Raw genomic sequence first — 12,627 nt, 5'->3', positions numbered from 1 at the left:
TTGAGGTGCTTTCGAACTGCTAGGTCCATAAATTAGCATATATTCAACGCAAAAACAGTGACAATTTGTTGTTGACAAAGGACAGCTGGACCTGGACATATAAAGGGCCCCATTACCTTCAGTAGCTTAGGGTCTCATCAAACCTAAATCCAGCCCTAGTTACATGCACATGCACATGCACACACACGTTTGACAAAGAAATAAATGCAAAAAATAAAATAAAATGAGCAGGCTGATCCTTTCCAGATGTTTGGCACTTCTGGAAATTGCATCTTCCCTATTTTCCAAAGCCTGAGCATGCGCAATGTGTCCTGATAGCCTTATGTAGCTGCACCTACATTATCAAATAGTGCGAGAAGGGCACTAGGAGTTGCAGCTCTGCGAGGAAGAAACTCGTTTCCAGGATTCTTTTGGAGGAAGTCGTGTCTTTAAATGGACATTGGATGCACTTTAAATGTATGGAATGGTACTGCAGTATATCTAAATAGATACGCACACCTTCTAGAGAGGTAGAGTTGTTTGGGGGTTGCAGCACCTTAGAAATTAACGAGCTTATTGTGGCATAATAAGCTCTTCGCTTGCGGTCCACCTAATCAGATGCATAAAGTTTAACATTTGGCTAATTAAAGAATCTATGGCCGCTTAAACTGTGGGGGTATTGCTCTTGTTACTATGCTATGTAATTTTGTGTTTTTATATTGTAAATCACCCTGTGATCCTTGGATGAAGGGCAGTACTGTATAGAAATTTAATAAATAATAACAAATAATAATCCTTAGTTGCAGGTGTCTAGATTTGCCTGGCTTCAAGGGGTGGAGAATTGCAAGCTGCTGCTTCTTCTTCTCTCCACCTGCCTTGCTCCCCAACCGTCTTGGGACGCTTAGAAGTATTTACTGCCCCTTTCTCAACGTTTTTGTGAAGAATATCCTTTGCCCTTTTGGCAGCAACATGAATGCACTGGGGTTTTAATACTTTTAACGTCTTTTCTTTCGATTTTCCCCCTATTTGCATGTTTGTTTGTTTTATCTGTGTTGTTTTAAATGAGACCATATTGGCTGTGAGCCCTGGAAGACCTGCACCCTGCCTCTCCCGTCTGGCTTAGGAGAATGGAGTGCTGACTGACTCCAGCTACAAAAGCTGAGGCTGTTGAACAGATTCTCAAGCTGGAGTTTTGTTTACTGGGGGTTGAGAGAGCTGTTGCTGTTATTATGGATGTTACTGTTGTATCTTTCAGATCTTATGATTTACGTGGAAATTGTTTCCATTTGGTTGTGTACTTTTTGATGTGCTTTATTTATTGTTTATGGCTTCTGTTATGTTTGTAATCATGTAAATCGTGTCGTGTTGTAAGTCGCCTTGAGCATAGTTTCAACTATGGGAAGGCGGCATACAAATAAAATGATGATAGTGGTTTTCGTGAGCTGCTTTGGGGGCGGGGCTCCTTTGGCCAAAAGAGGGCACACATACAAATAAAACGATGGCACATTAAGGGGCCGGGGGCTTTAAGCACTTAGGATCGCGCGGCCAGATCCTGTGCACATGAACGCTTCCCGCCTCCCCAATGTCCTGCACGCCCAAGCCAAGAACCGCAGAGGCAGCCAGCCTGCGCTCGCTTCTGAGCCTGCGCGCCTCTCAACCCACAGCAAGCACGTCACTTCGGGCAAGCTCTCGTTCGGCCCGCGGCTTTTGATTGTCAACTCCGGCGGCGGAGCCTCTCGGCCCGGGCTCGCCCCGCCCCCCCCCGCCCATCCGGGTCCTGGTTGCCGCGGCAGGTTGCCATGGAGCCCGAAACCCGGAAGTGGTGAGGAAAGGCCGCCTGAGTCGGAGAAAGGGCCGCTGCCGCCTCGGGTGAAATGGTGGTTTCGCTGGCTCGGCCGGCGCTTCCCCGCTATGTCTCAGAGCCCCGACGAGGCCGCCGCGGAGCGGGAGCTGGTGAGAGGCGAGGAAAGGGGAAACCTCTCCCGGCTGAGGGGAGGGAGGCCTGGTGGGGCTGAAGGCCGTGGGTCGAGGAAGGGGGCGGCTACGGGACAGCCAAGCCTTATGACGAGGGGGGAGGCAACATCTCCCTCTCCACCCCCCTACGATGCCCCCACTTTCCGCCACCTCCATTGAACTCAGCGGGGCTTCCTCTGGAGCAGCAGGCGGGTCAAGGGTTGCCCCATTCCTGCGTGGGATCCCTCAGCTGCCCCAGTGCCGGATTGACGTATAAGCTAAACAAGCTATAGTTTAGGGCCCCACTCTCTTGGGGCCCCCAACAAAATTTAAAGGGGAAAAAAACAACTGGATCTACATTTCCAAAATTGTATTTCAGTTCAACAATTACTTTGATAAAATACATATTTTGTTATGTGCATATGGCTTTAGATACCTATTGGGTCCATAAATTACCATATAGCATATATTCAACACAAAAAACAGCGACAATTTGTTGTTGACAAAGGACAGCTGGACACAGAAAGGGCCCCATTAGTTTCAGTAGCATAGGGCCTCCTCAAACCTAAATCCGGCCCTGAACTGCCCCATTTGCTCTGGTAAAAGACAGGACAGGGTGTTGCAATATATTGCAGCCTCACAGGATGGCTCCTCTGGAATTTATCACACACAAACACACATGGATTTGTTAATCCGCATGTGCTTTGCGACCCAGAGTTTAAATAACATGCAGCCTTTCCCGCCCCTTTTCCAACACGTGCATTTGGAGAAGGTCCCTAACATGGCAGAGGGAGAGAGAAGACCTGAAATACAGGGCAAATCTGTATACATACAGGACATAGCATTTCACCTTGAATTAAACGGGACAATCCTGTATTACCGGTATACAGGACAGGTGGCAACTGTAGCCTGCTGCTGCTGCTTCCTCCAGCTCCTCATCTCTGTCTCCCACCCACCTACGCTGGCAAACCTAGGAAATAAATGAATCCAGCCTTCAAAACTGATCAAACAACAAATAGGCCTGCACGGTTCATAAAGGCTAAGGCCACATTCACACTGTACATGGAAATTCCACGATGCTGCTTTAAACAGTTGTGGCTTCCTCACTGAGAATTCTGGGAGCTGTAGTTTGTTAGGGATGCAGAGGGTGAGTAGGAGGCCCCCTGCTCCCCTCCTACAACTACAGTTCCCAGAGTGGTTTAACAGCCTCTCTCCTTCACAGGGAACTCTGGATATTGTAACTGTAGAAAGGAAACAGGCATCTCCTAAAAACTCTGCATCCTTAACAGACTACAGCCCCCAGAATTTTGTGGGGGAAGCTTCACAAGAACTTACAAGTAAACATTGACCTGCATGGAACTGAAGCTTTTTAGCTGAGAAAAAATATGGAGGACATGGGAAAAGACAAATCTTTCTGCTTCCCTTTTAATAACCATTGCGGTCACCCAGTACAATAAAAAGATAAAGGGACCCCTGACCATTAGGTCCAGTGGTGACCGACTCTGGGGTTGCAGCGCTCATCTTGTGTTATTGGCCGAGGGAGCCGGCGTACAGCTTCCAGGTCTTGTGGCCAACATGACAAAGTTGTTTACCTTCCCGCTGTAGCGGTACCTATTTATCTACTGCACTTTGACGCGCTTTCGAACTGCTAGGTTGGCAGGAGCTGGGACCGAGCAATGGGAGCTCACCCTGTCACGGGGATTCGAACTGCCAACCTTCTGATCGACAAGCCCATGGCTCTGTGGTTTAACCCACAGCGTACAATAGGTGACGCAATATTAATTTGTGGGACTTACTACTACAAAGTGCAGGGGTGGCTTAAAGGCTTATGCAAATTTGGACAAGCTTCTCTACAACTAGATGGAACTTTTCTGTTCAGAATTGCTTCCAGTCACAAGCTGGACTTGAAAGTCGTGCCCATATTCTGTTGTTTGTCCTCAGTATCTGGTACATAAAGCAGGTTTTCCCCCACTACAATGGTCTATAGCTATTGACAGACCTATCTTCTATGACAAATACCTTCTTGTGCATGTCAGTGATCCCAGGATCACACAAGGGCACCAATCCTCTGCCCCTTCTATCCTCCTGATGTCTTGAATCCAGTCTTTTCCACAGTGCTGATTGAGTTTATTTCTATTTCTCTTTATTGCCCTTATATCCCATGTTTTTCTCTAAGGAGCTCAAGGTGGTATGCATTGCCCCTCCTCATTTAATACCCACAATAACCTCATGAGTTAGGTTAGGCTGAGAGGTAGTCACTGGTCCAGAGGTCACCCATTGAGCTTCATGACCAAATGGGGATTTGAACCCTGGTCTCCAAGGGCCTAGCCTGACACTCTAACCACTACTCTACACAGCTGGGAATATGGTCCTTGCACTTCTATCATGTGGTAAGAGGACTAGCTTTAAATTGCAGTGCCTTTTACAGTGCCCTGTGCAAGAATTAGAACTTTGTCATAACATCTCATATGTTATCTTTATAACATTGTGTGCAAGCCTTACCCTCAAATGTTCTATGAGCAAATTATTAGAGGGAAAGCTCAATCCTATGCATGTTCACTCAGAAGTAATTTCCACTGTGTTTAGTGGGGCTTAGTTCCAGGTAAACATACATAGGAGTGCAGCCTTAGGTGGTCTATTTATCATTTATGTCCAAATTAGGAATTAAAGTGAAGTCTCAGAATTTATTTACTGCATTTTTTCTTCGCCTTTTCAGACAAATGTGGCTCACATCAATAAGAACCAAATCAGTCTTTATTGTTATTGTAATGTTTATTAGAAGTAAAGTGTCCCCATAGGCATAATTTATAACTCCATGGATTAAAATTTCCTGACCACTATAAAATAGAGACATCACATAAAGTTTCAGTTGATTAATCTGCTGCTTAAACAGTCACACGCACCCTTAGTTCTTCTGTCTAAGCTATCTGTGACGTGCAGATTGCTGTGCTTTCTGTTCTTAGCATTAGCACAATTGAAATCTTCTTCTGAAAGTTGTTCCATCACTGTCTCTTGAGATTTATATCTCTTTCATTTAATTCCTCCCAGGTAATGGGAGAGACCAGCTCTTAGAAATTTCTGCGTATGCTCCACACTCCTGGAGGTGGTTATCCATCTGCCTTCAAGCTATGCGGTCCTTGCCTCTTTCACAGTCTGATCACTCACTAACATTGCAGGGCAAATTGGATAGGGAGATATAGCCTGAGATCAGATGCCTGAAGGATAGCAAAAAATAATCTGCCAGTATGCCTTGAAGAATGTGACTTCAGGAAATTAAAAACTCTGTGATGTGCTGTGTGGCCCATGTCTGCCTGCAGTGAGCCACCAGGAAGCCACTTTATCTCTGCATGCCGCTATCCAGGCTGTAAACACCAGCCTTACCCCCCACCCCCACATTCTGCCTTTCACACAAAGCGAAATCTAGATCTAACCTAAGGACCAGACTGATGGAGCTTATAAGGAGTAGTGAAAGCAGCAGCAGAAATGAACTGCAGGGTACTACCTTAGAGAGTGACCTATTTGCAACAAATGAGTGGGGGACAACTCCACTATTTAAAAAGGAAATTAAAATATATATTGGGAAATGAGCCTAAATCCAACCCCCCTTAATACATTGTGCCATGTATTTCCCCAGCTCTCCTGGTAATTCATGCAAGCAGATCTGATTTGAAATCTGATGCCTCTGAATGATGCCAGGACATTATGAAGAAGTTCAGGGATATGGAATCTGGGGCTCATCAGACATTACTGGACTACAGCTCCCATAAAGCCAGAATATGGGCATGCTGGCTGGGCCTGGTGGGGGTTGTAGTCCAACTGTATCTAGAAGGCCGCATGCAGAAAAAGTCCTATATGTATCCATTTTTATTCTGCAGGCAGAGGACAGTCTTTCTGCAATGACGTTTGAATCTGACACAGAAACGGTGAGTTTTATAAAGATGATCTCTTTCTGTACACTTTATATACCCTTTCAGTGACTGTGCTTTCATACAAAGGTAAACCAGGCTCAAGTGCTCTGTGGATGAGCCCAGAACAAGCCAAATTGTCAGGCTGTTACTCGCCTTCCTCCCCGTGACCTAGAGCAAAACTTTTGATAGAGTTTCATTTCATTTTTAAGGAATCCCAGCTTAGCCTCATGGTCATATCAAGGGATCCTGGTTTTAAACAAACTACGGTTAGTTTCATAACAATATTCATAACATTCCATTTGGACTGGTTTGTGCACAGCATGGTGATATTGATGCAGGTGATCTTGACAAGTTTTTAAAACACCTTGGGAGGAATTTTCTCCTGTTATATAATGTGGTAGGTCCCCCCCCCCCAGCAGCAAACTTAATATCAGGTGTGTAGGTGTGAATTTGTTTCATCTATTGTGACTGTTTGTTTCCAGGCAACAATTCTGGACTCATCTGGGTATTTCTTTGGACCACTCCACTAATCCCAAATCTGCAGCATTCATTGTTCTAGCAGTAGTTGCTTATGTATAAGAAGCTGTTAGTAGTAAGCCTTTTTTACAAAAATAAGTGGGCTGTACTTTGTCCCTGGTGTGTGTGTGTGTGTAGTGTAGTGTAGTGTAGTGTAATGCTACTGTAATATGGAAGTTTAATTGAGAAACCTGGACAAGGAACAAAATTAGGTGTTTTCCTTTTACAGCATTGTAAGATATTGTCTTGTTTATTGCACAGAGAGGGAGCATGTGGTGCTTCAGCCATTGTTGGGCAACAGCAACCCCAGCATCATCTGAAGGGCCGCAAGTTCCCTGTTCCTATTTTATTGACTTATTTTGAGGAAAAATTCAGCTTTCAGGTTAGCAATTTGTTGATAAAGTTTTGGAACGTTAGTAAACCTGGCTGGCTAATTAGAACCCCACTTTCTACATGCGTATAATGGCAGTGGCACTGTTGTTCCCTGCTCAGAAAATAAATGTACTGTTTGTAGCCATCATGTGAATCCAAACCAATGAAACTAGTGAATTTCAGTGCCAATTAAATATTTCTTTCAGAAACTGAAGAAGAAAACATCTCGCAAGCCTCCAAAATCACCAAGTAAGCATGACTAGACCTTTCCCTTTCCCTGAAACCACCTAATGACAATACGACATCTGATTCTCTGTCGTCCCCTAGCATGAAATATGCTTCAGTGCAATGGGGAGGAGAGTCTGAGCGTGCTGGGATAGGGAATTGAATGGTCTCTCCAAAAAAAAGCTTTAAGATAGGAAGATAGGCTTTAAGACAGGCATCCCCAAACTGTGGCCCTCCAGATGTTTTGGACTACAATTCCCATCTTCCCCAACCACTGGTCCTCTTAGCTAGGGATCATGGGAGTTGTAGGCCAAAACATCTGGAGGGCCACAGTTTGGGAATGCCTGCTTTAAGATAAATATTACTGGCTGCTTTCTTACCTGGCTAAGGAGTTCAGCCTTTTATTACCTTGTGGTTTACATGCTTCTCATTATACTGTATGTACATTACTCTGAACAATAGCCTCTCATATCTAAGTAGCAATTCTAAGCCAATTAGTTCATACATCCTTTGCAGCTTTACTCAGATGAAATGTTAGAAGATTGTTGCTGCTGCAGTTTTAATCCGTAGCACTGACAGGTGTTTTTCCCCCTTGCCTCAGAGTCTCCATACAACTCTAGCACATGTTTCCATTCTAAAAAGGCTGGATTTCTGAGAACCATGAAGGGCACAGACAGTAAGCACTTTGAAATCCCCTTGGTTAAAGCATCAAGGCAGCTGTGGCACGGATCGTTCAAGCAAGGTACAGTATCCACATGCAAAATCAGTTCCTTCTACAAGCTTCTTACTGCATAATCTTTGAGATGTGGGAACAAGTGCAGTATATCTCTTTCCCATGCCGTGAAGGTAAAAAAAAAAAGAGAGAGATTATCCAAGGTGGGAGGAGCTCCTGCCAGCCCTGCCCCACTTTCTGGGAGGAGCTACCAATGGGCTCCTCCCAAGTGACCTAGAGGTTCTTCTGTTACCTTTGAACATCAGTTGCTTCGCCATAGGATGACGCATCACCTCTGCCGGCTCTGTTCTTGCCGCATGTAGATTACACATTGCTTTGTCCGGTTACTGTGACTTGCCACTCTTTCAGCACTGCTAACATGGCAGCCACTTCACAGCCCAGACCTAAATGCCACCTCCTGGGCTGCGCTGCTTTTGTCTTTCTATAGCAATTCAGATATGTGTGCAGTCAACTCTGCTGCGTTCTCCCCTTGCCCTTTCACTAGGTGCTTGGATGAACCAGACGAAGTCGGACCCTGACGTGGGTCCTGTGCTGACTGCTCTCCCTGGCGGCACACCTGAGTATCTGAAGGAAGCTTTGGGCATGAAGAAGCCAAAACACGCTCGCTCTGCCAGCAGCGGTGAGTTCACAAAAAGGGACTACCGGTAGTAGCTTTAGGATGATCCATAGTGGCGAACAGGTTGCATTTCAGGGTAGCTTAACCTTGAGAAAACCTTCATGTGCTTTCAAGAACTTCTGAAGCAAGGAAAATCTGTTTTGGTCCTGCAGTGCCCATCAATAAACTTGTGACATAAATAAATTCTTAGAATCAAAGGATTGTAGAGTTGGAAGGGACCCCAAGGGTCATCTAGTCCAACCCCCTGCAATGCAGGAATCTCAACTAAAACATTCTTAGTAAACTTGCGATGACAATAAGTCCAGGTGCAATAGCAAATATAAGTGGTATACAATTTTAATTAAAGGTAAATGCTCCAGTGAGTCTGCAACAGGTGCATCTTTTTAAACTTGCAAAAACTGGAAAAATCAACTGTCTCCATTGTTTTCTGGGATTTTTATAATGGACAGGAAGTCATTGCAGTTGGAATATTTCTACCATTCCTTTCTGCTCCCATTTATTTATTTGGGGATGATCTTTTCCAGGCTACATCCCTGGAACTCCAGACTACAAAGAAAAAGAAGATATGTATGATGAGATAATTGAATTAAAGAAGGTATGGATCACAAACTCTACATATTTATTTTCTATCACACCTTTCAAGCCAAAGGTGTCCAGGGTGGTACACAATATTTCATAAAATGCATGCACTAGTACAGAGATCATAAAACTCACAATATACATGAAGTAGTTTTTTGTTTTGTTTTTTAAAAAGCAAAGTCAAAAGGAAATCCAACAGCACCTTAGGTCTTGATTCAGCCATTTTCATAGCCCTGAAGAAACAAGCATGTCTTGACTTGATGCCTCCGTCGCTGCACCATTCAAAATGCAGTTTCTGAAGACACTCAGTTGTGATGGGGGGGTGGGTTGGTCTTAATGGATGCAAAGAAATCTCTGCAAATCTGTTCAGGAACTGAAGAGCTGCTGGCCAGATTTCCAGGAGGGAATGGTACCCTCCCAGGTCTCCTGTTTGGGCTGCACCATCTTGCCTTCCTGGTTGCCTTCTACTTTCATATTCCTTGACCTAATATTCTGACTTCTGCTGCCTCGTCATTGAGCACATCATCTCCAGTTTCCTTTTCCCTGGTTGCATGGAAGGCCTTCTGGCACAGTAGAGGACGTGAGATGGAGCTGTGGGAATGGGGGAAGGATGCTGCGCAGGGCAGGGAGCCTGGGTGAAGAATTGTGGTTTTTTTTATTGCTTCATCTACTCTCTCCCATTAGTTTGTTATGTTCTGATTTTTGAGATCTGGGGGCTGGCAATTCTGTTTTGCTTTTGTAAAAAACAACAACAAGCGAATGCAAAAGGAAGGTATGTCACCGATGTTTATTTACTGTGGAGCTGCAAGGAGAAATTTGTTGGAATGGATGTCCTTGCTCCACTGTCAGAGGCAATGTGGCTGTGAATGCCAGCAGCTCGAAACTGCAGGAGGGGAGGGTGTTGATGTGCTCGTGGCCTAGCGGTGGGCTTCCTATTGAGTCATCTGGTTGGTCACTGTGAGAACAGGATGCTGGACTAGATGGGCCATGGGCTTGATCCAGCTGTGTTCCTCTTATGTCAGCTCAAGTAGTGCACACAAACCCTCTTTGTTATAGACAATACAAGCCCAGAAAAATGAAGCAGATCGGATGAAAACCAAGCTTCGGCGTCTCGAAGAGGAAAATAACCGAAAGGACAAACAGATTGAACAGCTGCTGGATCCCTCCAGGGTGAGTTGTGCGCTCCCGGGTAAAAAGACAGTTAAGGGAGAATGTTTGAATCTATTCACTACGCTCTTGGTTTTCTAAACAGGACAAGGAAAATACTTCCTAATTGGGGCAAGGAAGTCACAGTATTGTCTGTTTGTTTTATTTGTACAGTTGTAGGATAGAAACGCCTGCTTTACTGTTGTAAATCACATTGATGTAATGGGTGCTCACTGTTTTAGATACGTTATATGATGAAATAATAATAATAATAATAATAATAATAATAATAATAATAATAATAAACCTTACACCCCCAAAAGATATAATGGGTGCTCTGTAAAAAATAATAATATAAAATTAAAGATTCCGGTTGCACAACTCTGGGTACATTCTTGTCTTTTAAAAATTTATTTCATTTCCTACCTTCCTTTACGAACATGAGTTTGACCAAACTGCGGGAGGCAGTGCAAGACAGGAGTGCCTGGCGTGCTATGGTCCATGGGGTCACGAAGAGTCGGACACGACTAAACGACTAAACAACAACAACCTTCCTTTCACTATTGGACTCAAGGCAGCAGACACCTAGTGTCTCATCCAGACAGTGACCAGACCCAGACCTGCTTACCTTTACAAAGAGAGCTGCATCATGTGCCCTCAGACCATACCTTGGTCTATTTATAGCCAGAAAGTCTGAAGGATGGCAGCTTGGGGAACATAGCGAAAGTTTGTCAGTGAGAGCTAGAAGCATGGTGCTGAATTTTGACCCAGGAAGGTGCCTGGTTCAAATTTTTCCTCTACCGTGATCTCACTAGATGATCTTAGGCAAGCCAATTTCTATTTTTAACCCCAGCCACCCCACTCCCCTCAAATCTGCAAGTTGGGGATAAAAAAATCTTTTTTGTGAGGATCACAATAAAAGGACATGAACTGCTATGAAAAAGGTCCATCTTTGTTTTTTATCTTGTGCAAAGCACTTGTTTTCATGAAACACTTTGTGAATAGCGAATAATATTAATGTTCTTGTTTTTACAGTGGTCTGAATTTGGCTGGGCACGGACAGAGCAGAAAAATGATACCAGCTCGGTAATTGTGACTTCTCTTTTCCCTATCTTCCTTTCCAGCTTAAGAATTGTTGGTGGACCAGAACATATTGGGTTTGTAGAGTGACCATATGGCTAAACTCTGTACAGTATTAAAGTACACAAGGTGAAAGTGCTCATGAAATGCCAAAGGGTTTTCTTTTGTTTTTAATGTGGATGTGCTTGCATCTGGATTCTCCTTGCTATTCAGAACTCGGTTTATTAAATTGCCCTGAATTGCAAAGCACACTACAAAAATGAATACAGAACCTTCCTCTAGGCTTGCAGCTGAAGAATAAAGACAAGCAGCGTTAAAGATTAAAATCAAGTAAGTAGGGAGGAAAGGCCAGAATATGCCAGGATGAATTGATGTTCTAAGGAGGAAGAGAGGTGGGTGTCAGGTGAAAGGCTAATTCGAGTCCTGGGGAGATGCAGAGAGAAACAGGCAGGGAATAGAGAAGGCTATGGGGGACAAAACTAGAAGAGTAGCAGAGCAAAGGCTCCAAGGAAAATCATCTAGGGAAAGAAGGTGGGGCAGGACCATCAAGATGCCCAGTAGTAAATGCAAGAGCTTAATACAAGAAGTGGGTGGGACCATAAATGCAAGGGCTTAATACAATAAGTAGGTGGAAGCCAGCAAGGAGAATGGCACAAAATAATAGGATTGAAACAGAAAATACCAAACTAGCAGCAGCATGTTATGGTAAAGTGAAGTGGCCTAAGAGTTGGCATAACAAGACTAACAAGAGAAGAATTGCAATAATCAGTGCAGAAAATAAAAAGAGGGTGGATTAAACTGTTGGTAATGTCTGTAAAAAGGAAAGAGAAAATGCTAGGTGTATTAAGTGCTTGAAAAGACAAGACTTGGCAAGAGCCTGGACATCAGCAAAAAAAGGAAGAGAACGGATTTTAAAAAAATAAAAAAGGGAGGAAAAGAACAGAGAACCAGGTTATCAATGTGAGGTTAAAAAGGGCTGATAAGCAAGAAGAGAACAGCTCAATTTTAGTACAGCTAAGCTTGAGGGAAATGGGCATCCATCCAATGAGAGATGGTGAAGAAAACAGCAGAGATTGAGGCAAGAGAGGAATGGAAAGGTTGAGTGAAGAACAGCAGAGCTAAAGGTCACCCGCATAAAGGTTGTATCGAAGGTCAGGAAAGTAGATAATGAGACTGAGACACAGCGCCTAGAGAAGAGGATACTGGGGAACTTTGGTAGAAAGAGGGAAAGGTGGTTTCCGTTTTCCTTTCCTTTATTTTGTTGCATACCCAGTTGACCCCTTTGTCTCAGGAGGTTCATATTGACCTGCCTTTTGCCGAGACTGGTCTGCCTCGTATGGGTTTGTAGGCAGCCCAGACAAATGGTGAATTGTGTGCGCACAATGTCTCAGGCAACGTGTGCTTCAGGAGCGGCCCTGTGTGCTTTCTTCCCCTTGATAGATGCTCAACGGATTGAAGCAGAAGATCCTCAAACTGGAGCAGCAGTGCAAGGAGAAAGACAACACTATTAAGTATGGCAA

The 12,627-nt window shown here is 44.2% G+C and overlaps 1 protein-coding gene across 1 annotated transcript in view; it reads left to right on the top strand.

Annotated features, from left to right (window-relative positions):
• Window positions 1–1,775: 1,775 nt before the first annotated feature.
• Window positions 1,776–12,627, top strand: part of IQCE (IQ motif containing E) — a 34,970-nt gene continuing 24,118 nt past the window's right edge. The window contains exons 1-9 of the mRNA XM_035131308.2: window positions 1,776–1,932; window positions 5,808–5,855; window positions 6,935–6,977; window positions 7,555–7,695; window positions 8,171–8,305; window positions 8,827–8,897; window positions 9,938–10,051; window positions 11,063–11,113; window positions 12,548–12,618. Of these exons, the coding sequence (XP_034987199.1) occupies window positions 1,891–1,932; window positions 5,808–5,855; window positions 6,935–6,977; window positions 7,555–7,695; window positions 8,171–8,305; window positions 8,827–8,897; window positions 9,938–10,051; window positions 11,063–11,113; window positions 12,548–12,618 (716 nt within the window). The 5' untranslated portion in view covers window positions 1,776–1,890. The remainder of the gene's footprint in view (window positions 1,933–5,807; window positions 5,856–6,934; window positions 6,978–7,554; window positions 7,696–8,170; window positions 8,306–8,826; window positions 8,898–9,937; window positions 10,052–11,062; window positions 11,114–12,547; window positions 12,619–12,627) is intronic.

The sequence above is a fragment of the Zootoca vivipara genome, chromosome 14 (assembly GCF_963506605.1).
Source record: "Zootoca vivipara chromosome 14, rZooViv1.1, whole genome shotgun sequence".
Classification (NCBI taxonomy): domain Eukaryota; kingdom Metazoa; phylum Chordata; class Lepidosauria; order Squamata; family Lacertidae; genus Zootoca; species Zootoca vivipara.
The sequence above is the reverse complement of the archived record's forward strand: the minus strand, read 5'-3'. Positions and strand labels throughout refer to the sequence as shown.